Genomic DNA, 27,037 nt, shown 5'->3' with positions numbered 1-27,037 from the left:
AGGGATCTACTTGAACATGACTTGCAAGGAGAAACCGCCTGAAGTAAAAAAGAAACAAAACCATAATGAAACCAAGTTAGTCGCGTTATGGAGTAATTTTTTGCCTTGGCATACATTTGCATGCTGTAAAATAACTATTATATTAGCCAAATGACCTTACATCGCCAAGTTTATCCGTTACAAGTCATTTCTCTTACATGATTATGGATGGAATTGCAGCCTCCAATAATTCTGAATATGTCATTTACACTATAAATGTCTAGTCTCAAAATTAAATTAATATTATGTTGATGTGTACGCATTTTGTTGCATCTAATTAACAAGTCAGCAGAGTATTCTTGCATGACTTAAACTTTGCTCAATTTGATCCAACTTGGCATGCATTTCAGTTTTTGGCTGTTAGGTAAAAGCTTTTCAAAGGTGAAGGTTATGCATATATGCATATACATCAGCCTCCGTAGACGAGGCAACGTACTGAAAATTCCATATTATATTCTATATATAACTAGTGTAAAACACTTAAAATGGTAGGTTAACCAGGTCATCTAAAGTGTAAGGCACTTAAAATGGTACAGCTAGATAGTTTGATCGTCAAGATTAACAAGGTCATTTAAAACCTAAAGCTAGCTATCACTACACACTCTACTCATCATATAATAAAGACTTAGTTTTTTCAATTATACTCATTCTAATCATTTATAACTAATCATTTATTTTTCTCAAAAAAAAACTAATCATTTATCATATGTAATTATTTTAGATAAAAACCTTACATAAATATCAAAAAGCTATAAAACCAAATGAACAAATAAGCCTAATAGGATTTGATTGAGAGCAGCTATGTATTCAAATTTTAAATTTGAATATCTTTGCTTTAAACCCCCTTTCAAAGCAATTTATTTTGTCAAAACCCAATTTCAAAACTTAGTAGAGTTGAGTTATGATTTCTTGATCTAGATTAAAGATAAGACTTATGTTTACGTTTTTTTGTTCCGTACACCGTCATGTTTGAGATTTTTGGGTTGATTATATATCTTGATTTTTTTACACTATATTGTTATTTGAAATTGTATGAGTACTTTGTATGCAATGTGTTTGATTAAAGTTCTGAAAGAGTTTACAATTATTTTTCTTCATTAGTAATTGATGTTTAAACTCTAATACCTTGATTCTTCTAAATTACAGGTTGTATGTGGATTGTTTCTGGGCAAAATGAGGTATGATAATACATTAATATTGTTGTTTGTAATTGCTTTGTATTTGTGTTCGTGTTTGAAGATGAAAGTAAGTATTTTGTATTACAATATTTGATAAAAGTTCTAACAGAGTTTTCAAATTATTTTATAGATTTTTATCATTTCTTAATTGTATTTAGAGTCCTAGATATTAAAATTTTACCTTAGTGTTGCAATTTTTTTATTTTTCATGCATTACAAAAATCTATACTTTGAACATAAAGTAGTTGAACCTTACAACTTTATTTGTTGTTTATGTAAGGTTATTAGTAACAATTTACATCAACTCGGTCTCGAAAAATAATGTTACGATATGAATTTTATTTTTAATTTTCAAAATTATTGTCTTCGATAATTCTCCTTTTTTTTCTTCTTACGTGTTGGATGTAAAATAATTTAAGTTATTTTCTTTAGTGTGCAATGTGTTTTCAACTTCAGTTTTACACGATCACTCTTTCGTTACTGTTATAAATCTCCAAATATATACTTTTCAACTTTTCAGAATTCTTACCATACGAATAACAACCTTCCTTTTTTACGAGTACTCATTCTCTCGTGTAATTCTCTGTCCAACTTATTTTGTCCGATTTAAAATATATTAATTGAAGTTATGTACTTCAATTTATTATATATCAGTTCTCATCTAAGAAATCTAAATTATGTTCGTGTTTTTCCTTTGGAACTTTCCTTAATAATAATGTGCTGTAATTTTTTTTATTATATATCTATTTATGTTTCAATCTTTGATAAATAACTTATAACATGTGTGTGCGGAGAAAAAGAGTAAATATTCATAACCTAAAAGAAATATTCGGAGATACAGTTTTTAGGCTTGATGTTGGCAACGTAATTTGAAATTTCAATTTAAAAGTACACCATTTACTTCCTAATTTAGAAGTTGAAGTTAAATTCTACGTCTCTCTTCTCTCTTTCATATATTTAAAATTGGTAAATTTGTTTTTTAGGTCAAATTGAGTTGCAACTTTTGGATTAAATGTTTGCATATTTAGGTGAGCTTTTTTTATTGTGATATAGTTTTTCTTTTATTGTTAATGTTATGTTCTTTACTATATAATTTTTTAAAAGTGTGTCTGGTGTTCGTCTGTTCATGATGTATCAATAGAATAAAAATTGAGGTGTTTATATATAAGTATTTTATAAAAGTTGTGAGAGAGTGCTAAACTGTTTGTTCATGTGTGTGCAGAGAAAAGGAGTAGAAATTGACAACTCAAAAGTAATATTACTTTCAAATTAAGGTACATTACCTTCTAATTTTAATTCAATTTATGTCATTTTGGAATTCAAACTTATAGGATCCAAGTATTTACTGTTTAATTATATGTAAAAAAATAATTTGGTTCGTAGGTTGGAGTCATAAATTACTGAGAGGACAACGATTAGTTTTTTTTTGGAGATTTCCTCGATAGGAACATATGGAAGTCACTAATTTGTAAACTTAAATTTTTTGTCAAGGATTATAATAATGATTATGAAGCATCTAACCGACACCATTTTAGGTCATAAGGTGTGTTTCCAATTCCTTACTCATTTATATTTATGGTGATTTTAAACTTTGAGCCACAATCTTTATTTTAGTATACAATTCAATTATTAGATTCATTGTAGTGTTATTTGTTTTCTAAAAGTTTGGCGGTATTAATATTTTTCCTCTTTGAAAAAAATACAGTTGTACGATAGATTTCTTTGTATTTTCAGTTATAGTTCAGGAGTGGAAGGTGCAGAAAAATGAATTCAAGGACGAGTGTATTTTTCTACATAATATCTATTTTAAACGCCCCCTTTAAACGCATACCCAATTATGAGGTAAAGAATAGAAAAGTACTGCAACATACTATGTATTGTAGAGAGTCCATGTTGAATCAGCCATAGTGGTGCGGTGCGGCATCCTTCCGACAAAGGAAAAACCTAGTGATGAAAGAGTTCAGTTTCCAACACCTCAAATATGTGGTGTTGTAAATTCTAACCAAGTGCGATGCGTGCAACATACGATGAAGACGGTCACTCCTCACATGTTCTTAATGAGGTGCAAGACTTTTCATCTGACGTTCGTTGGTCTTCCCTATTCGGAAGCAGCCCCGCGTCCCGACATTTTTGTGCAATAAACCCCTCCGGCCGAAGGCTAGGGGTAATGGCACCATGAACCAAAAATTATTAGTAGTTTTATAATTTATATTTATTATGATAATTTGTCGATAAGTTATAATTTATAATCAGCACCCGAATTTAACTGAGTTATTGATGTATTGACTAGTCAAAAGACTAACCAAAATAATATTTAAAATATGAGATATATTTCAATAATTCTAATAACATTTAATATATATTAATCTAACGGTTTTATTTTGTTAAAAAATATTTGTTTTCATTATAATTTATAATGTTAATAAAATATTAAATTTAAGTATGTAAAAGTCTCCCATTCGAATTATTAATCACTATATATTAATATAATTAGGTAAGTATTATACCCTATACATATTTAGCCTGAAATATTTAATGTAATTTGATCGTTAAATATAAAACATTCATTTCAGAAGTTGTATTATTACGTGAAAAAACTAAAGTTCAATCGGAGAAGTTAATATTAATAGTTTGGATAAATAGTTAAATATCTTATAATAAAATAAATTACATTTAATTTTTTTACCAAATATAATAAAAATAAAATAATTCTGGTAAATATACAAAAAATAGTAAATTAGTTAGTAAAAATAATTTTATGAGATAATTGGACGACATATAAACTATCAAAGACGTATATATCTTAAAAAACAAAAAAATAATCAAGCTCAAATTCTAATCGATTTCAAAAAAAATCGGCTCGACCTGAGTTTTTTATCGAGCAAAAATATGTGTTCGAATTCAAGCTCGAAAACGAGTTCGAGTCGAGTGAAACCAATTTTAAAATAATGTATTATAAAAAAATATATTTATGATTGAATACAAATATTCAAAATTAATAAATACATATGATCATTTTTACATTTACGGTATTAATAAAATAATTAGGTAATAAATGTACTTTATTTTGAAAAAAATTTAAAGTTGGATCATAATCACTATATTATTATATTCAATTTGAATATATATATATATATATATATTAAGTTTTTAATATTAAAATCTAAAATATGCCTTCAAATTTAATTTATTTTCACTTAGATGATATGTTATTATTATTATAATTAGCTTAATACCCGTGCGATGCACGGATTGCACAGATACTTTTAATATTATATAATTTAATTTGAATTGAATTCCTAAATTTGTCATTTAAAATTTTAAATAATATGATTTCATGAACCAACCGACTAGTTAAAATTAAAATAATTAAATAAGGGTAAATAAGTAATTTCAGCAAATATCGATCGACTACAAAACTTTTAAATATTTCGTTTATAGTCCGAGTCCCATTATTCCGACTTTTTAAGTCTGGATCAATAAGATAATTTTATTTTAGCCCGGATAATTAGTATATATATGATTTTATTTTAGATTGTCGAATTATATATTGATTTTTATTTTAATTTTGTCTTAGTTTGGATCAATTGTATAATCTTTTTAATCCGAAATGAATAATATATCTTAGATGGATCAATATTATTTTTTTAGCCGGATCAGTAGTATTTAGTAATTTATCTTAGCACAAGGGCACATCAAATTAACCAAAATCAATTAATTATATTTATTTTACTTAAATTTGTTTTAACCTGAAATATCAATTAAAATAATATATAACTTAATATGAATTAGAAGTAAAATTGGTAAAAAAAGATGACTTTAATATTAATTATAATGATATAGAGTAGTATATAAAATAGAATTGTTAGAGTAATTTGACTTCAATATAAATTAGAATTAGAATTGACTGCCTAACCGACCAACCGACCAATTAAAACGAGAATAATTAAGTAAGGGTAATTTAGTAATTTTAGTAAGTACTGACCGACTTATTATTAAAATTTTAATATTTCGTCTATTATAATATAATATAGATATCTATGTATCCAACCATTTACCTATTTTCTTCATCCAAATGAATATGGGTGAACCCTTTCTAACTCAACCTTTATACCCAAACAAGACAAGGGTTCAACCTATTCTAACTCAACCTAACATAATCTTAACATAACTCAATTATTGCATATCCTCAACCCCTGACTTTTTATAGAAAAATGATTGATTTTTTTTGCTAGATTTCTTTTCGAATAATTAGGCTTATATGCTAATGAATGACTAAATTTCATGAATAAATAAGAATTGAATTCAAAATTACAAAAAATAAGATCTAATCATTTAAGATATTTTTTATTGCACTCTTGCTAATTAAATGTAGACACGAAGGCAGTCATAACTGTAAACAGTAGTAGATTGTTTTGAAGAAAAGATGATCCATGACATTTATATGAAATAAGAGAGTTTTCATAAAACAACGGTTCTGCAACATGAAATTATTTACGGATTACGTATAAGTCTACTCTTCAATCTCAGACTCAGTTCTCACCCCTGTTGGATATTAATCTAAACGTTGTGTCATTTTGAATAATTCAGTTGTATGTAGCGTATTAACTACAGCATGAATAGGTAGTAGGGTAGTTGAGTTATATTAGGTTAGTGCTAGAGAAATAACAGGAAGTGTCCGAGTTTGTAGTAACCACCTGGTGTGTGGTATTTAGTTTTTTTTTTCATTTCTTTGTTTCATTGTTAAGTCTGTAACTTTTGCATAACTATTTTCAGCAGTTTCATATATAAAACGAGTGTTTGCTCAAATATCTCTTTAGTTGTTTATTTATTTGCATTAATCTGGTATCAGAGCCTTAAACGTGGTGTATGCCAAAATACATGCCCAGAGCGGTGCCAATGGAATCGAACAAAAGTAAAGAAAATACTATCGGGCTGAGCTATCCAATGTTAACGAAGGTGAATTACACAGCATGGGCGCTTAAAATGAAAGTCTTCCTACAAGCTCAGGGCGTGTGGGTTGCCATTGAACCTAAGGATCCGAAAGCACCTGTGGAGGAGAAGACAGACAAGTTAGCTTTGGCCGCAATCTATCAGGGAATCCCTGAAGATGTTCTGCTATACGTATCTGAGAAAACAACGGCAAAAGAAGCATGGGAGGCAATTAAAACGGTGTCCCTGGGTGCAGATAAGGCGAAGAAAGCGAAAACCCAGACGTTGAAAATTGAGTTCGAGTCTTTAAACATGAAGGAGACAGAGCAATTAGACGAGTTCTACATGAAATTGAATAGCTTGGTTACCAGAATCCGAGCTCTTGGTGAAAAAGTAGAGGAGACTTATGTTGTAAAGAAATTACTCAGGGCAGTTCCCTCGAAGTTTTTACAGATCACCTCAGCCATAGAACAGTTTGGCGACTTGGAGACGATGTCTGTGGAAGAGGTTGTTGGCTCTCTCAAAGCGCATGAAGAGAGATTACGAGGGGTAACTGAACCAGCTGAAGGGAAGCTTCTTCTCACAGAGGAGGAATGGCGAAAGAGGGAAAACTCAGAGGGGCAACTACTACTTACCCGTGAAGAATGGTTGAAGTGGAGTAGTAAGGAGGTAACTCGAAACTCTGGTGAAAATCGTAGCAGAGATGGAGGCAGGTTCATGCGAGACAAGAGTAGAGTTAAATGTTGGAATTGCTCAGGATATGGTCATTACGCGGCTGAATGTCGTAGGCCACGACGGGATCAAAACAAGGAGCAGAGGACTGAAGTGAATCTAACTCAGACTAGTGACAACGAGCCGGCACTGTTAATTGCAGAATGTGGAGAAAATGAAAAGGAAATGGTGATGCTGAATGAAGAAAAGGTGGTTCCAACAGGACGATCAGTTCAGGAAAGAGGAAGTGAAACAAATGTTTGGTATCTACATAATGGGGCTAGTAATCATATGACTGGAAATCGCTCAAAATTCACCTATTTGGATGAAAAAATAGTTGGCAAAGTCAAGTTCGGTGACAGATCCACAGTAAATATCAAATGAAGAGGCTCAATTGTGTTCAATTGCAAGAATGGTGAAGAACATTTTTTAAAAGAGGTATACTTCATCCCCACTCTTTGCAATAATATAATTAGTTTGGGTCAGCTCTTTGAAGATGGAAATAAAGTCATATTAAATGGTGAGCATTTGTGGGTCTATGAGAAAAGTGGAAAATTGTTGATTAAAGTTCAAAGGTCCTCTAATCGATTATATAAATTGGTTGTTGAAAGTAATGAAAATATGTGCTTGTTGACAAAAAGGGAAGAAGTGTCTTGGTTGTGGCATTCGCGACTAGGACATGTCAATTTTCAGGCAATGCAACTTATGTCTAACAACAACATGGCTCGATGACTTCCTGTTTTTAGTCAACCCAAAGAAGTTTGTAATGGGTGCTTGCTATCAAAACAAACACGAAGGCCATTCCCGGCACAGTCAGAATTTGCTGCAAAATCCTTTCTTGAACTAGTCCATGGAGATTTGTGTGGACCTATCTCACCTCCAACCCCTGCTGAAAATAAATATTTTTCCTGTTAGTGGACGATTTTAGTCGTCTGATGTGGGTGTATATGATCAAAACAAAAGACGAGGCACTGAGTGTTTTTAAGAAATTTAAAGCAGCAATAGAAAAGGAGAGAAAGGAAAGCATTCAGGTCTTCAGAACCGACAGGGGCGGAGAGTTCCGCTGTAAGGATTTTCTTTTGTTTTGTGAGGAAACAGGAATTCAGAGGCACTTTACAGCACCCTACTCGCCACAACAAAATGGTGTAGTTGAGCGCCGTAACAGAACCGTGGTGGCTATGGCTAGAAGTTTGCTAAAGGAAACACACATGCCATTACGTTTTTGGGGAGAAGCAATTCGCACGCAATTTATATTCTGAACGGATTGCCTACAAGAGCACTGTCAAATAAGACACCTTTTGAGGCATGGAAGGGCAAGAAACCAAAGTTGGATCACTTGAGAATTTTTGGATGTGTTGCCCATATGAAGACAACAGGCATTCATCTAAAAAAACTTGATGATAGGAGCAAGTCAGTCGTGTATTTGGGCAAGGAGCCAGGGACCAAAGCATTTCGTTTGTATGACCCAAGGGAAGGAACAGTTCATGTCAGTAGGGATGTGATTTTTGAAGAGAAAAAAACTTGGCCCTGGGATAAAGAAGAAATCAGTACAACTTTGGTGGAGAATGGTTCGAGAACGTTCACGGTCCTAGATGTCGAGACAAATGTACAAGATAACAGCATGGGTGATCAAAGTCTGGTACAAAGTCCACAGCCTGGTATGTCAGCTATATGTGGTAGTCAGTCTGGTATGTCGTCTCCAAGAGGAAGTAATGAAGAAGGTGGTTATAGCTCTGATGTCTTTTGTCATAGCAGTGAACCCTTAAGATACAGGAGACTGAGTGAAATCTATAATGAAACAGAAGAAATTCAAGCTGCTGAGGAGGAACTAATGTTGGTCGAAATTGATGAACCTACCACGTATGATCAGGCAAGCAAAGAAATAGTGTGGAGAGAATCAATGCAAACAGAAATAGAATCCATAGAAAGAAACAACACCTGGAAATTGACTGATCTACCACCAAATCATAAGGCAATTGATTTGAAGTGGGTATTTAAGGCGAAAAAGGATACAAACGGGAAGATCATGAAGCACAAGGCACGACTTGTTGCCAAAGGGTACGTGCATAAATTTGGAGTCGATTTTCAGGAGGTTTTTGCTCCAGTCACAAGGATGGAAACGGTGCGATTGTTATTAGCTCTAGCTGCTTACAACGAGTGGCAGGTGCATCATCTCGACGTGAAGTCGACATTCCTCAATGGTGAACTATTGGAGAAAGTTTATGTAACTCAACCAAGGGGATTTGAAAAAGAGGGGGAGGAATACAAAGTCTATAAGCTTTCAAAGGCCCTGTATGGCAAGCTCCTCGAGCCTGGTATGCTCGACTCAGTAAATATCTTGTTAAGCTTGGATTTAATAAATGTCCGTTCGAACACGCAGTTTACATGAAGCATGAAAATAACGAAGTGTTGATTGTAGGAGTGTATGTGGATGATTTGTTAATAACTGGGACAAACTTGAAAGGCATTGTTGACTTCAAGCAGCATATGAAAATCGAATTCGAGATGAGTGATATGGGTCAGCTGGCATATTACATTGGGATAGAAGTCCAACAGGAAAGGGGCTATATAGAGATAAAGCAGACTGCATATGCTAAACGGATACTTGAGAGGGCTGGCATGGCTGATTGCAAACCTGTAAGTTACCCAATGGAACCTAAAATTTAGCTGCATAAGGACGAGAACGGGAAGCTGGTAAATCCAACAGAATTTAAAAGTTTGATAGGAGGATTGAGATATCTGGTAAACACGCGACCTGACATTGCTTATCCAGTTGGAGTGGTCAGCAGATTTATGGAGCAGCCAACAACTTTACATTTGAGTGCAGCTAAGCGTATATTACGCTATGTAAAAGGAACATTACACTATGGTCTGGTATATACGAAAGGTCGTGGAGATTACTTGTTGACAGGTTTCTCAGACAGTGATTTTGCAGGAAATATTGATGATAGAAAAAGCACGGGCGGAATGGCATTTTATCTTAATGAAAGTTTAATTACTTGGGTTAGTCAAAAACAGAGGTGTGTAGCTCTTTCATCCTGTGAAGCGTATTAACAGCAGCATGAATATGTAGCAGAGTAGTTGAGTTATATCAGGTTAGTGTTAGAGAAATAACAGGAAGTGTCCGAGTTTGTAGCAACCACCTGGTGTGTGGTATTTAGTTTTTTTTTCATTTCTTTGTTTCATTGTTAAGTCTGTAACTTTTGCATAACTATTTTCAGCAGTTTCATATATAAAACTAGGGCTGTTCACGAACCGAGCTGTTCGTGAACAAGCTCGAGCTCGGCTCGTTAAGAGCTCGTTCGGCTCGGCTCGTTAACGAACTCGAGCTCGAGCTCGAACAGAAAAATATGTTCGTTAAGCAAATCGAGCTCGAGCCGAGCTTTAGGTTGTTCGGCTCGAGCTCGGCTCGAGCTCGGCTCGGCTCGAACTCGTTCGTTAAAATTCAAAAAAATCGAATATATCATAAATATTTTTATACAGGTATGATTTTTTTTTAAATCCGACTTCACTGTATTTTTTTTTATCTTCCAACGATCATTTTGCATACCATATGTGATATATTTTGACGTGATTTAGAAATTTTATATTTTAGTTTCTAATTTTAAAATGTAGCTTCATAATTATATTTTAGTTAAGATTTTTTTTAAAATATTTTTCATTGATCCAACCGTATGGATATCATAAAATATATATTTTAATGATATAACCAATGTTTCACATCAAAAACAATTTTATTTGATTTTTTATTTTATGGTCAAGCATTAGTTTGACTATTAACGCTAACTAGCATTTAATCCGGATTTGTTGTTTCGATTATTTTAAAAATACTTTATATCGATCCAACCGTATGGATGTCATAAAATATATATTTTACTGATATAACCAAAGTTTTAGATCAAAATAATTTTATTTGGTTTGCTATTTTAATAGTCAAACATTAGTTTGACTAGTCTTGGTAACTAATGTTTAGTCTTGCATTGGTGTCTCGATTTATTTAAAATTATTTCTAATTGATCCAACCGTATGAATGTCAAAATAAATATATTTTAATGATATAACCAAATTTTCAGATCAAAATAATTTTATTTGGTTTGTTATATTAACAGTCAAGTATTAGTTTGACTATTACCGTTAACTAGTGGTTAGTCCTGATTTGTTGTTTTGATTATTTTAAAAATATTTTATATTGATCCAACCGTATGGATGTCATGATACATACATTTTATTGATATAACCAAAGTTACAGATCAAAATAATTTTATTTGGTTTGCTATTTTAACAGTCAAAAATTAGTTTGACTAGTACTAGTAACTAGTGTTTAGTCCTGTATTAGTATCTCGACTTGTTTAAAATTATTTTTAATTGATCCAACCGTATGGATGTCAAAATAAATATATTTTAATGATATAACCAAATTTTCAGACCAAAATAATTTTATTTGGTTTGTTATTTTAACAGTTAAGTAGTAGTTTGACTATTACCACTAACTAGTGTTTAGTCATTAATTGGTGTTTCGATTTTTTTAAAAATATTTTCCTCGATCCAACCGTATGGATGTCAAGATATATATATTTTAGTGATATAACCAAATTTTCAAAAAAAAAAAATTTATTTGATAAGTTATTTTCACAGTCAAACATCGGTTGACCAGAATTTTTTCTGGCTCGGTTCGGCTCGGCTCGGCTCGGCTCGTTTATGTTCGCGAACAAGCTCGTGTTCGGCTCGTTAGTTAACGAGCTCGAGCTCGAACACGATTTTTGTTCGATAAGAAAGCTCGGCTCGGCTCGATTCGTCAGAAAAAAAATTAAAGCTCGGCTCTGTTCGATCAAAACTCGACTTGGCTCGGTTCGTGAACGGCCCTATATAAAACGAGTGTTTGCTCAAATATCTCTTTAGTTGTTTATTTATTTGCATCAACCCCTTCGTAATAAAATGACATCATATACTAATATAAATAAATTTTTCTAATAACTCCTGACCAGTTATAGAAATTGAAACTATGTGTATAATACTACTATGTTACATGTCTGGGGCTGGATAAGATATTAAAACATAAAGAATTATAATTGCAGCCGTGCAGGAAGGTTATAACATGATGTTTTGAATCTGTAATCCTTAATTGTTAGCTGTTGTTTAGTTGCATGCGTGTCAAATGTATCCACATCAGTAGTTGTCCGATTCATCATCATTCCATTCAACTAGTTTAATATTTAGTTTCCTGAATGAATACCGTTACAGCTTATATACAAAGCCTCTTGTATACTTAATCTAAGCATTCGAATGCATATATAATAAGTAACAAAATGAAGTTAAGTAATTGATTATAATGTATGAATGAAGTGTGGTTCCACGTGAAAAATAGTAGGTGCTCGAGCGTAGAGCAAGTAAGCATAACAGAAGCTTGTGCATGCCACGGGTTCGTCGCCCTCGTCTTCTTCTCCCATTTTTTAAATTACATTGGTCTGTAAACACCCTACCCCCTTTCTCTAGTTTCGAGTGTGAACAGAATATGTTTATTTGTATTCGCACAAACCATTGTATATATGTTTTTTTATATATTTAAACTGCAGTATCTTGTCTTACGTTTAGAAACAAAATGCTGTCAATTCTTTATTTACCCCTATTATATTATTTTCAGTATTATGTTTAGCTAAGTAAAATCTTGATGAATATCGTCTAACTTGTAAAAACAAGAAAATTCTAATTTTTTTTTATTTATGGTTAATGTTTTTAGTATTTAAACTACCATGCTGATTTGTTATTGACTCTTATTGTTTCTTGATTTTAGTGTATTGCAATTTGCAACAAACAAACAGAAGTTATACACCTAGCATGTAAAACTACTTTTGCTAGAAATCTATAAATTTAACTAGCAATAATAAAACATTTACATAGAGTGTAAATGTTAAAAAGTAACAAAGATTATGTCAATGTGAAGACCAAATTATATTCATATATTCAAATCCCACTCTTTTCCCATCTCTGCCTTGTAAGAATCAGGTGATCGGACTTGGCAAAAAAAAAGAAAAAAGAATCAGGTGATCAGTGCAACTACTCCAAATAGTTGATTTAGAAATTAAATACTCTCCTCTATGTATGCTTATCTTTCATAGATCTCTTAAAACAAAACAATCAGAATAATTAATGATAATTTGTTTTATAATTTTTATGGTATACCAATAAGTCTAATATAAAATAATGCATGTTGAAGATAGTCTTTTAGGTGTTCAGCGGTGGGTTCTATATACATACTTCTACAGACCCACACATCTTATCATCTTCTATATTCGAAGCATCGAAATCACTAGCTGAGCTAATTATATATTTTTCGAAATACACTATACCTAAAATGTTAACACTATCACCACCTCTCTTTCCAAGCTTTGGTTGGCCCTTGGTTGATGACCTAAACATTATTAGCCAGGATCAAAATGATACTTTCGTTGGGAATTTTGGTTACATAGATACCACTTCTTCGGGCGTCCTTCCTTCTCCGCAATCTACAAATTACGAACCAATTGGTGGTGGCATTAATCCAACTGGATTAGTCAAGAAGCTTAATCATAATGCAAGCGAGCGCGATCGTCGAAAGAAGATCAACAACTTGTATTCTTCTCTTTTTTCACTTCTTCCTGATTCTAATCGAACGGTATATACATTTATATACGTTTCTAGCTTGTTTCCTCTGGCATCTGCAATATAACTTAATTTTTTTTTAACAATTGAACTTGTGTTGCAATATACAGAAGAAACTAAGCATTCCAGCAACAGTAGCATGTGTAGTAAAATACATACCAGAACTACAAAAAGAAGTGGAGAGTTTGGTTCAGAAGAAAGAAGAATTATCGTCGAGAATGTGTAGGCGACGAGAAGATAGCGCGGACTATCAAGTTGGAAAGAGACGCAAAGTGGAGACAAAAGAAACAAGTTCATCAGCTGCAGTAACAATCAGTCCAGTTGGATGCAATGAAGTTGTAGTTCAGATATCTTCACTCAAAGCTGACAAGGGTTTACTATCCCAGGCTCTGAATAAACTAGAGCTCGGTGATGGCCTTTTCTTATTGAATGCTTCTTCTTTCCAATCTATCGGAGATAGAGTCTTCCACAGCTTGCATTTTCAGGTATTAATTGTTTATACGCTTGCATTATTGCATATATCCCTAGGAGTATTCTTCTGTTGCACCAACCACACAGTAACTGGAATTGAATAGGATAGATGATTAGTGAGAACCGGCCATTATTTCTTATATATATGTTAACCTAGCTAATTATTCGAATCAGAGCATAGGTAATCACAAAATAGATTTCCTTAACTACCGGAATATGTGAATAAACAAAGTTTAGCTGCATTATGTATTCTGTTCATATTCATTTGAAATTATATATTGATTCGGTTTAAAAATAAACAGGCACAAGGGAAATACGAATTGGAGCTCGAGGCCGTGAAGGGGAAGATCATGTCACTGTACGAGAAGAATACGCAAGTGCTTTTTTGAGTTTTAGTAGTTGAATAATTATTCCATACACGAGTAGGCAGATAGATGGTTACACGTAAATACAATGTAATTAGCTAGCTAGCTAGTGTCTTCGACATTATGATTACTTTAATTTTAAGGTGTTCTCCAATTTTGTTTCCATTGTATTTTTTGATAATTTCTTTAAGATAAATTAATATAACTATTGCTAATGATCAATTTAATGAATCCTCTGTTCCGTATTTCAAAATATATATGTAACCTTGATTGTATGAAGGAAAAAAAATTGAAGGCAACGGTTTTTGATCAATTATCTAATGTTCATGTTTAAATAGTTCAAAATTTGTTAAATTCGAACTTCTGTATGACTTCAAACTATTGTTCGAGTTTCTATCATTAAGCTTCAAATATTGTTCACGAATATGTTCATGAATAATCGCATATAATTTAGGTATCGTTAAAAAGATCGTGCTAAGAAGCTTATTATAAACTCGTCCTCGCAAATAACTAATAAATATTGTCGTGAACTTTACTTTTTTTCTTTTATAGACAAAAAATAACATGAAAAAGTATTACAAACAAATCGATAATTGGAAGTTCCAATAAATAAACAAGCTAACAGTTTGATTCTTGTATCTTTCATTCCAAATTAAACCGGTTTATAACTTTTACGCCAAATGGTAAGGTACGGTAACACCCCCAAATCCGGGATCTGGGTCATCACGCAATCATCCAATCCTTTAAAACATGTATTAGTTCAATAATTTAATAAACCACATCAGACCCCAAACTCTCTCACACACAAGTTATAACTTTAGAAACAATATATAATATGTAACATCTGTTATTACAAACCAAATGTACATTTTAAGACCTTACACAACTGCTCACAACCTCTGCATGAAGTTGTAGTAATGTCTAATAATAACTAAAAACTATCAGAATACCCTGGCTCACAAGGCTGCAAGGAGTTTATGGAAAGCCTATGTGTTTTTCACGTGTTGCAGTTGGTTGACTTTCTCACCGGAATTTTGATAATATTTTGTGTTGTGACATTTAAAGTAAGTAAGAGTGATCAATAACACTCAACAATAAAATAAAACAGTTTGAAAATGACTGTAAAGTAAAATAATACTTCTGTACTTATCGTATAATAGGAAGTTTGAATTATCGGTGGTATACACCCGTTTCTATTTAAATCAATTTAGATATTTATGTATATCAAAATATCTTGCCAATACACTCGATAGTATTATACTCATGAGAATAGCTCTCTTGGTGATATACACCTCATTTGAAACAACATCTTTTATTACTCAATTATTCTGTGAATACTTTTACTGAACCCAACACCTAGGCTTGAGTTACAATATTGCATATCAATCAAATCGAAAGATTTAGTGTTGGGTATAATTCTAACTACACAGCAACAATGGGCAGTTATATATATAATAACAAGAACATGACAAATAACCAACTAACGAAACAAAACACGAAGACAATAACAAACTATAAAGACTGTAATTGACAAAGAAAGTAAAGAAAACTTATCTCTTATCGCTTTCCAAATTCTGATAAGAAGAAGAACACAACAACTGAGTCGCCAAACCCTTCCAGATGACTTGACTGTTCTTGAAGAGATTATTGCCCCCCACTTAAGCTGTGATGGAATGCAGCAATATCGCTTTCAGGATAAAACAGCAACAGATCAATCTAGCCACAGAACCAACAATGATCAACGGCGACTCGCACCTCAGTTTGCCCAAAAAAACCTATGCAACTCATATATGTTTGCGAGGTAGGCACCGAGACTTGTATCATTTTAATCTCAAGTTTACCTCTCAATATATAGGCATCTCAAGTTGCTCTTCTCCTATTTTACTCGATGTGGTACACCAAGTAACAAAACAGAAAAAGTAAACAAAATGGGTTTTCCTTATTATTTATATTATATTCATGATTAATTAATATTAATATTACAAAATATATTCAGAGTATGATTAAAATAATCCTTACTCAATATAGTTTATATTAATAATTAAATAATCAATATAAATAATTAAACTTGTACTAGAAAAGAAAAATATAAGAGTTTCCACTAGCACTAGGCCACACAAGCATTCCACTTATGCTAGTAGTTGTAAACAACACTAAAACAAGATGCTATATAAACTCAATATCTTTCTTTTACAATACCAATGTGGGACAAAATCCCCATAACCCATTTCAAACAAGCAACTTTGTCTCAATATATTCATGGATTCCACTAAGAAAATATCTTAGATCCAAATATGAAAGTTTTAGTCCTCATGTCAAGGAACAACCTCTAAGTGTTAGTTTCCGAAAATCATATCAAGAACATATATAAAATATGCCTCAAACTTTCCATTTTCTAACAATCCCCCACAAATCCATAATTAAATTGCATACCAGATTTTATCATGACTTGCCTTTTAGAGTCGGTACCCTCCCGGGTTTGAACCCTCCTAAGTCCTCTACTTCGATGGCTACCGGATACAGATGGAATATTTCACCTTGAATCTTTATCCGTTGGGTGTAACCACACTCCATAGACGACGAAAAGTCAAAGGCTATGGTGCCAATCTACGGCTTTGAAACGTTAATGGTCATGTCTTGATCCTGTTCGTCGAATGTTTCGAGGAATAACCTTTCCTCTAATTGCGACCACACAATTACATTCGCTTAGCTGGGCATCTCCAGAGATGTACTGCTATCATCTCGTCAAACGACTTGACCCCATTCAGAGTTCAAATAACTCTTGCTAACTAGCAGTTCAAGTATTCAAGTACCTCTTAAGGTTTATAGGGAATAGGCTCAGATACATAAGTATTTAAATGTATATGGTAGAGGTACTACCAATTCATCCTTACAACTTGTTATTACCACATTGAATACACTTCGAGGGATCTCCTCTCAGGTGTCTTGGGTTCCCGCTATTGATGAATTATGATGGGTTACCAGTCCCATCCCCAACCTCGACTTAAGGACTATAGCATGCTCAAGCCCTTTAGTCAGCGGATCAGCTATATTAATAATCCTATCAGACGCAAGACCCCTTATAGACTTTAGTCTAACTTGGATGTGTCTCTTTGTTTTAGCATTATACTTTACACTTATGACTTTGTCGATAGTTGTACGGCTATCACAATGAATAGAAATGGCAGGAAGCGGCTTGCTTACTACAGGTAACATACTCATGAGTCTATGTAACCATTCAACCTCCGTCCCCGTGGCATCAAGTACACACAACTCAGCCTCAAAAGTAGACCGAGTAATCAAAGTCTGTCTAGAAGACTTCCAGGACACTGCTCCACCCGCAAGGGTAAACACATATCCAGTCACTCCATTGAAACCAGATTTCTTAGCTATCTAACTTGCATCACTGTACCCCTCGAGTACCCCCGGAAATCTCCGGTAATGCAAGCCAAGGGAAATAGTTCCCTTCAGATATCTAAGAACTCTATCCAGTGCCTCCCAATGAGTCTTGTTTGGACAGCTTGTATATCTAGCCAACTTAGACACAGAACAAGAAATATCTGGCCTAGTCACATTAGCAAGATATTGCAAACTCCCAATAATCTAAGAATACCTTAACTGAGACACAGGAACTCCTGAACTATTCTTGACTAAGACAACTTTTGAATCATATGGTGTACTAGTGATTGTACAATTTGAATAACCATACTTCTCAAGTATAGATTTCTCTATATAATGAGACTGTGACAAAGTTATTCCATCAGTTGACTGAGTCAACTTGATCCCAAGAATCACACTAACTTCACCCATATCCTTCATCTCAAAGTGCATCTTCAAGAAACTATTTGTCTCATTAATAATCTCAATATTGGTTCCAAACAACAAGATATCATCTACATACAAGCACACGATCACACAATCATTACCTCTAACCTTATAGTAGACACACTTGTCACTTTCATTAACTAAAAAATTCGAAGTCTAAAACAGTTTCATCAAACTTTTTATGCCAGTCTATAGGTGCTTGTTTAAGGCCATAGATGGACTTGACTAGTCTACATACTTTCCTCTCATTACCAGAAGCAACAAATCCCTCATGCTGATCCATATAAATCTCTTCTTCAAGGTCACCATGAAGAAAAGCTGTCTTTACATTAATTTGATGGATGATAAGACCATGTACAGAAGCCAATGCAATAAGCATTCTGATTGTTGTCATTCGGGCAACTGGAGAATATGTATCAAAATAATCAATGCCTTCCCTTTGCCTAAAGCCCTTAGCAACTAGCCTAGCCTTGTACTTATTTATTGAGCCATCAGGGTTTAGCTTCCTCTTGAAGATCCATTTACATCCAATAGTAGAACACCCTAGAGGGAGATTAACTAACTCCCATGTTCCGTTTGAAACAATTGAGTCAATTTCACTCTTTACAGCGCCTTTCCAATGCCTTGACTCCGAAGAATCCTTGGCTTGACGGAAAGTTAAAGGCTCATCCTCGACATTGTAAGTGATAAAGTCACTTCCAAAGTCCTTGACTACCTTTGCACACTTACTCCTTCTAGGTTCCTCTACTTTGTTAGGAGTAGAGCTACTACCAGGATCCACCCCCATATTTGTTATCTTTTCCACATGATCAGGAATAGAACTTGATGTGTGAGTGGGATCATCCTCAGAACTACCCAAAGATATACCAGTCTTCATTGGGAATACTTCCTCAAAGAAAGTTGCATCACGAAACTCAACTATCGTATTCGCTACAATACCATCTATGTCAGATTTTAATACTAAAATCTCATAGCAGTTGTGGTTTCAAGATAGCCCAGAAAGATACAATCAACAATTTTCGGACCCAGTTTCTTTCTTTTGTGTTCAGGGAAAAGCACCTTAGCAAGGCACCCCCACACACGAAGATAACTCAAACTTGTCCTACGCTTTCTCCATAATTCATATGATGTCTTGTCCATATGTTTCAGAGGGACTCTATTCAGAATATGGCAAGCCGTATTCAGAGCCTCTCCCCACATGTACTTAGTCAACCCAGAATTAATTAGCATACTGTTAATGTCTTTAAAAGTTCTGTTCTTTCGTTCTGCCACCCCATTAGACTCAGGTGTGTATGGTGGAGTAACCTCATGAACTATACCATTGATTGCGCAAAATTCATTAAACAAGGTACTCGTAAACTCACCACCTTTATCAGGCCTCAAACGTTTAAGTACTTTGCCAATTTGTGTTTCAGCTTCATTTTTATACATAATGAATTTATCTAGTGCTTCATACTTATGTTTAATCAAATAAACATAACAATATCTACTACAATCATCTATAAAGATAATGAAATATCTACAGTGATCCTTAGTCAACACACCACCAAATTCACATATGTCTGAGTGCACTAAATCTAACAAGTCTGAATCCCTAACAACATTATGAAAAGGTTTCCTTGTTTGTCTAGCAGTTACACACACTTGACACTTAGATTTCTTATCAATGGCGTACTTTGGAATCAACTCTAAATTCATCATATTCTTTAGAGCACCAAAATTTAAATGACCAAGTCGTAAGTGCCACAAATCAGATGATTCTACACAATTAACAGAAGGTGCAACACTATCATTAATAAAACCACCCAAAACGGGTTCAACATTTATTAAAACAAACCATTAGACAAGTAACCCTTGCCAAAGAATGTACCAGTATGAGTAATAACTATTTTATTACATTTTAAAGAAAGTTCAAAACCGTTCTTAACTAAACAACTTCCACTTATAATATTTCTACGAATAGAGGGAACATGATACACTCTAGTGAGAGATAGAATCCACCCAGAAGCAAACTTCAGGTCCACCTTTCCTATTCTAAGCACTTGTGCATCACTAGCATTCCCCATCGTCACTGTCACTCCATGACTGTTGATAAGATACAAACAAGCTAATATCAGCACAAATATGTACATTAGCTCCAGTATGAATCAACCACTCATGTGACAGATAAGTGGAAAGTAGTACAGGGTTGTAAGTAACATACCCGTCATCGATTCCAGAGGCAACAACCTCACCAATGACCATGTTAGCTACTGGCCCACTCATGGTTCCAAGTCCAAGCACAGTATTTGCTTGAGCTACCACTCCAGCTTTCTTAGCTTTCTTACTTGGACAGTTCTTGCTTCAATGACCAACCCGTCCACAAGACCAACATGGTTTGTTCGCCTTTGGTTTCTTAGCCTTGTTCTTGTCAGGTTTAGTGTTAGCCTTCTTAGTGACTACCTTTCTTTTCTTTCCTACAGTCACTACATTCACCTTCGAGCTCCCATGTTCCACAGGCAACACATGTCCCTGTTTGGACTTGTGCTGCTCCTGTACAGAGATGTCCAATATCAAGTTAGTCCATATGATCTCTCCTTTCTGTCTTTTCAGGGAGAGAGCAAACTCTTCCCAAGACTTACGGAGCTTTTCAATCACAAACATCACTCAAAACTTCTCAAGCAAGACCATACCGGACTCGCCCAAATCATGAACTAACATCTCAAACTCATGAACCTGTTCAGTCATGGATTTTCCATCCACCAGCTTAAAATCAAGAAACCTAGCCACAGAATACTTCTCAAATCCTTGAGAATCAGTATTATGGGTTTGGTCCAGCTTATCCCATAAGACTTTAGTAGTATAGGCATCTGATGAATAAACATCGAACAAGGTGTTCTCCAAGGATGCCAAAATTGGCTGCCCTAGCCACCCCATCCTCCTCAGCCCATAAAGCATAAACCTTAATAGATTCAGCTTTCTCTTGATCCAACCTGGGAGGATCATACTGTACCACTAACCATAGACCCTTAACCGTTAACCAGAGCTTCATCTTTTTCTGTCGACGAGAAAAAAGAAACTCCACCACCGAATTTATCAGGCATACCCGATAAATCAATTGGCTGGGCAAAACGGTACGTGGTCCAGTCAATGGTAGTAGTACCACCAGAACCAGAACCAGTCTCAACAATTTTAGGAACATCAGCAGTTTCGTTAACCATCTTGCTAATTAATATATAACACAGATAATCTCTTCAAGATTGTTGGGTATAATTCTAACTACACAGCAACAATGGGCAGTTATATATATAATAACAAGAACATGGCAAATAACCAACTAATGAAATAAAACACGAAGACAATAACAAACTATAAAGACTGTAATTGACAAAGAAAGTAAAGAAAACTTATCTCTTATCGCTTTCCAAATTCTGATAAGAAGAAGAACACAACAGTTGAGTCGCCAAACCCTTCCAGGGGACTTGACTGTTCTTGAAGAGATAATTGCCCCCCACTTAAGCTGTGATGGAATGTAGCAATATCGCTTCCAGGATAAAACATCAACAGATCAATCTAGCCACAGAACCAGCAATGATCAACGGCGACTCGCACCTCAGTTTGCCAAAAAACCTATGCAACTCATATATGTTTGCGAGGTAGGCACCGAGACTTGTATCATTTTAATCTCAAGTTTACCTCTCAATATATAGGCATCTCAAGTTGCTCTTCTTCTATTTTACTCGATGTGGTACACCAAGTAACAAAACAGAAAAAGTAAACAAAATGGGTTTTCCTTATTATTTATATTATATCCTGATTAATTAATATTAATATTACAAAATATATTCAGAGTATGATTAAAATAATCCTTACTCAATATATTTTATATTAATAATTAAATAATCAATATAAATAATTAAACTTGTACTAGAAGAGAAAAATATAAGAGTTCCCACTAGCACTAGGCCACACAAGCATTCCACTTATGCTAGTAGTTGTAAACAACACTAACACAAGATGCTATATAAACTCAATATCTTTCTTTTACAATACCAATGTGGGATAAAATCCCCATAACCCATTTCAAACAAGCAACTTTGTCTCAATATATTCATGGATTCCACTAAGAAAATATCTTAGATCCAAATATGAAAGTTTAAGTCCTCATGTCAAGGAACAACCTCCAAGTGTTAGTTTCCGGAAATCATATCAAGAACATATATAAAATATGCCTCAAACTTTCCATTTTCTAACATTTAGGACATTCACCGAAGCCCCTAATATACGATGATCAGTCGTATAGCAGAATATTGTTCTCTACTAGTAAAAGGCGACTTCCTAACTCTCGGTTGTCACCCTGGCCGCATTCGGCCTTTATATGCTTCCCCTTTCTTCCAGGTATATTTTGCATACTTTGCATGTCCATCGATTTACATGATACCTTCTCATGCGGAAATAATTAGTACACTACACCAGAAACTGAATTAGACAACACCTATTACACAATGGTGGCCAATAAAACTGTTGTCTCAAAAAATCAGACAACGATTAATTGGTAGTTGACCAAAAAGCCTTGTATCATTCTGTTTCACACAATGGTGATTCAACTTATTCAAAATTGTTGTCTAAATGGTGCCCCTGTGCTCCAATGAGACAATGGTTGTATTCATCCTCATTGTGTGACATCTATTGGTACAAGTGTTTTTTAGGTCACAATAAACCGGTGTGTTTTCTATGGTTTTACACAATGGGTTTTAAGGACTGTTGTGCAACTTAGACAACGGTTTTCCGGTACCAATGTGTTATTTATTTGAGACAATGGTGTAGAAAAACCAATGTTAGAAACAAAGAATAACAGACAATAGTTTATCACCTCTTTTGAGTAAAAGAGTGTCAGACAATGGTGTCTTACTCGTTGTCTGAATCACCTGCATTAGAAAATATGTTACAACAACTTTCATGAAAAACCGTTGTCTAATTTTCAGAGGGTTTTAAAAAAATTGCCTAAAATATAAAACAATCCTTAGACAAAAAACAAACCAAATGCTTTAAGAACATTGTCAAAGAAATGCTTCCAACAAGTTATCAAACCAGATGTACAAAAAACTTCTCAACCTAACTGAAAGGTACAAATTACATATAACAATTCTTGGATAAAAATCAAACCAAATCCTTCAAGAACAATGCCAAAGCAAATCTTACAATAAATTATCCAACCAAATTTGATTAAGTACAAATTATAAGCAAAGGGGATAACATAGGCACTTATAGGCAACATCTGATCAGTTGATATAATTATGAAAGTTGAATCATCTCTTCTTCCTCCCGAATGTAACTGCTATTTTCTTCCTCGACTTCATCAACAGTTGGGAACATGGTGACATCTACCTCATTCTCAAGTTCAATTTTTACGGATCCCTCATTTTCATCGTCACTTTGATCATCGAACTTGTCTGGTAATTTTAATACAACTGACCAGAATTTTTCAAAAGGGTCGTCAATGTAACAAACTTGCTTGACATGTTTACCTAACACAAAAGGGTCGTTCAGAAAACCTAACTTGTGTAAATTAACAACTGTATATCCTAAATCATCTATCTTAACCCCTTTGTTCATATCTACCCAATTGCACCGAAAGATAGGGACTCGAAAATGGTTATAGTCCAACTCCCAAATAATTGTGAATACTCCATAAAATGTATGTGAAATATGCTCAATGTTCTTATCCTTACCCTGCACGAGCATTTTATCAGCATGAACACAAACACCGGTGCATTGAACTTGTCGCGTATCATCACGATCTTTTGTGTTGTAGGTAACACCATTGATTTTGTAGCCACTGAATGTAGGGACATACTTGTTATGCCCTTTTGCAAGCCACATTACCTCCTTAGATACCATACTTTTCACATCAAGCAATTCTGACGAAATCTGTCCAAAAAATAAAAATACTAAAGCAATTAGACATTTACTTGATTTCTTTAAATTAGAAAAAAATCATTGTCTAGCTATTACCTTCTTTTGAAACCAATTAGGGAATGTTTCATTTTGCTTGTTCTTTAGCCATTCTTCATCATTTTCATGTAATGGATATCTTGCCACCAAGAAGGCCATATGTTCACTGTGAGTAAATCAATGTCAGCTTTTGTTGAAAAAAATCATAAAATCATGGAACAAAAAACAGATGTATTTATTACTGAAAAATTAGAAATCTAAATAAAGAAACTTACTTGAAATATGGGGTCAATTCATTACTATTTTGAAGAAGACACAGATGTGCTTGGTGCAAATCCTTGATGCTCGGCTTTATCATTATTGCACCAGATAAGGGTCTGTATTTCTCCTTGTTCTTATCCCTTCCCGGTAACCCAACTGTTGGTTCTTCAAAATTAACTAAACACTCAACCGCCTCTTCTGCAATATAGGCCTCAGCGATGCAACCTTCCGGATGAGCCCTATTTCGAACATATCCCTTGAACGTCTTCATATATCTCTCGAAAGGATACATCCAACGTAGGAAGATAGGACCACAAAGCTCAACTTCTCTTACAAGATGAACTGAGAGATGGATCATGACATCAAACAAGGAAGGGGGGAGTGCTTTTCTAGCTGGAATAAGGTCTCCACCAATTGAGACTGCATTTTTTCTAATTTATCGACCTCAATGACTTTACTACAAATTGCCTTGAAAAAAAGGCAAAACCTGATAATAGTGCACCCTACCTGTTTTTGAAGTACTGACCGAAGTGCGATGGGGAGCAAGTGATGCAACATTGTATGACAGTCGTGAGATTTCATTCCAACAAGTCACAGAGTGTCCATTGATACTATACCCTTAAGGTTCGAACAAAAACCATCAGGTAACTTCATGCCAATCAAGGACGAGCAGACAATCTTTTTTTCTTTATGCAATAAGTTCCAAGATGCCATCGGTAACTTCTCTTTTTTTCCAGGATTTTTTGGTCTCGGCCCCATTCTTATTCCCATTTCAGCCATATCAATACGAACAGATTCTGTATATTTTGTCTTCTCGGGAATATTTAGCAATGTACCGGTTAAAGCCTCGCATATATTTTTTTCAATATGCATCACATCGAGGGTATGGCGAACTGGCAAAAACTTCCAGTACTCAAGCTGAAAAAATATAGACATCTTTTTCCAAATTGGTCGAGGTTCCCCTTTATTCCACCGAGGTTGGTTTTGTGTCTTACCATAAACATGGTCCGCTAGTGGTAGAACCCTTTCTAACACCTATTCTCCAGTTAAAGGAATAGGTTCTGATAACTTCTCCATGGTGTTATCAAAGGCTGATTTTTGCCTTCGATATGGATGATTTCTGGGCAGCCATCGACGATGTCTCATAACCACCGTCTTTTTGTAAGTAGCCAACCTGGTAGCTTTTGTTTTATCAACACAAACGACACAAGCATTATATCCTTTAATGATGTTACCCGACAAGTTTCCTAAGGCTGGATAATCACTATTTATCCACAACAAAATTCCTCTTAGTATGAAAGACTCTTTCTTAAATGCATCATAAACTTGTTTCCCATGCCACAATTTCTGCAAATCTTCTATAAGTGGTTGAAGGTATACATCAATATCATTTCCAGGCTGATTTGGTCCGGATATCAATAGACTTAGCATAATGTACTTTCTCTTCATACAGAGCCAAGGTGGGAGGTTGTAAATTGAAAGCAACACAGGCCATGTTGAGTGATCACTTCCTGGTCCATGGAAAGGATTAAATCCATCGGAGGATAAAGCTAACCGAAGGTTCCTAGCCTCAGCAGCAAACTCAGGCCACCTTTGATCGACATCCTTCCATGTCTTTGAGTCAGCCGGATGTCTAATTTTACCATCATTTTGTCGCTCGGTTTTATGCCAAGTCATGTCCTTTGCAATCTGAGCTGTATTGAACAAATTTCTCAATCTTGGTATCAATGGAAAGTACCATAGAACCTTAGCAGGGATCCCTTCTACTTCTTCTCCTTTCTTGTTTAACTTCCATCTAGATGCCCCACATATTCGGCAAATCGTCTCATCTTCGTCCCTCTCACCGCGGTATAAGAGACAATCATTCGGACACACATGTATTTTTTCATAATCCATGCCTAAAGTACATAAAGTTTTCTTGGCTTCACCAAAAGATGAAGGCATACTGTTGCCTTCCGGAAGCATTGATGCAAGCAAAAGAAGGACATCGGAAAAGCATTTATCAGAAATACCATGTTTTGCTTTTAAATTATACAACTTGACTAAAGCTCTCATTTTCGTAAAACTCTCGCATCCAGGATAAAGTGGTTCATTTTCACCTTGAACATGATTCATAAAATCAGAAGAATCTAACAAAATATCCTCATCATCGACAATATCCTGCCTCATTCTCATGTTTGTAGGATCAACAGATGATTCTGAAGTGTCCTGTTCAGAAATTACATGACTCTGTACAGAATTTGACTCTCCATGCCATATCCAACACGTATAGGTTTGATCAATACCATATTGATAAAGATGATCCTTAACAGTCTGAGTATTCCAAGATTTACTATGAGCGCATCTTAAGCATGGACAACTAATTTTATTTTCTTTAAACCCATTCAGAAATGCAAAATTTAACAATTCATCCACTCCAAGTTTAAATTCTTGTGTTCTTCTATCTGCTTTCAACCAAGATCTATCCATTTTTACTCAACCAAGTTTAAACCCATTCTTTTGCTCAAATTCCACAAACATATATATTCCATAAAACTCGATATGGACCCTAATTAAAATTCTCCAAATAGATATGAACCCTAATTTCAAGTTCTCCAAATCGATATAAACACCAAATCCCCAAATTGATATGAGTTCAGCAGAAACTTACATGAGTTCAGCAAAGTGAAGTTCCCCTGGATT

The 27,037-nt window shown here is 34.4% G+C and overlaps 3 protein-coding genes across 3 annotated transcripts; 2 read left to right on the top strand and 1 right to left on the bottom strand.

The window, feature by feature from the left end:
• The first annotated feature begins 6,098 nt into the window (after window positions 1–6,098).
• On the top strand, window positions 6,099–7,244 carry LOC141700400 (uncharacterized). Its single transcript, XM_074504182.1, has one exon. It carries the CDS (start codon window positions 6,099–6,101, stop codon window positions 7,242–7,244), a length of 1,146 nt encoding a protein of 381 aa, XP_074360283.1.
• Window positions 7,245–13,134: 5,890 nt separating this feature from the next.
• LOC141700398 (transcription factor bHLH100-like) lies at window positions 13,135–14,409 on the top strand. Its single transcript, XM_074504180.1, has 3 exons — window positions 13,135–13,512; window positions 13,610–13,984; window positions 14,273–14,409. The coding sequence occupies exons 1-3, from the start codon at window positions 13,213–13,215 to the stop codon at window positions 14,357–14,359; spliced, it is 762 nt and encodes a 253-aa protein (XP_074360281.1). The 5' UTR covers window positions 13,135–13,212; the 3' UTR covers window positions 14,360–14,409.
• A 10,981-nt stretch (window positions 14,410–25,390) lies between these two features.
• Window positions 25,391–26,824, bottom strand: LOC141700399 (uncharacterized). Its single transcript, XM_074504181.1, has one exon. The coding sequence runs from the start codon at window positions 26,822–26,824 to the stop codon at window positions 25,391–25,393; it is 1,434 nt and encodes a 477-aa protein (XP_074360282.1).
• Between the last annotated feature and the right edge of the window lie 213 nt (window positions 26,825–27,037).

Source organism: Apium graveolens, unplaced genomic scaffold (assembly GCF_009905375.1).
Source record: "Apium graveolens cultivar Ventura unplaced genomic scaffold, ASM990537v1 ctg2294, whole genome shotgun sequence".
In the NCBI taxonomy this organism is placed as follows: domain Eukaryota; kingdom Viridiplantae; phylum Streptophyta; class Magnoliopsida; order Apiales; family Apiaceae; genus Apium; species Apium graveolens.
Note: the sequence above shows the minus strand (reverse complement) of the source record. Positions and strands in the feature narration are given on the sequence as shown.

What these genes read in the sequence shown, in the direction of transcription:
- LOC141700400 (XM_074504182.1), top strand. Translation starts at nt 6,099, where the DNA reads ATGCCCAGAGCGGTGCCAATGGAATCGAACAAAAGTAAAGAAAATACT.
- LOC141700398 (XM_074504180.1), top strand. Translation starts at nt 13,213, where the DNA reads ATGTTAACACTATCACCACCTCTCTTTCCAAGCTTTGGTTGGCCCTTG. An exon ending in TTCCTGATTCTAATCGAACG is followed by an intron (nt 13,513 to 13,609) that starts GTATATACATTT and finishes TGCAATATACAG; the next exon opens with AAGAAACTAAGCATTCCAGC. An exon ending in TCCACAGCTTGCATTTTCAG is followed by an intron (nt 13,985 to 14,272) that starts GTATTAATTGTT and finishes AAAAATAAACAG; the next exon opens with GCACAAGGGAAATACGAATT.
- LOC141700399 (XM_074504181.1), bottom strand. Translation starts at nt 26,824, where the DNA reads ATGGATAGATCTTGGTTGAAAGCAGATAGAAGAACACAAGAATTTAAA.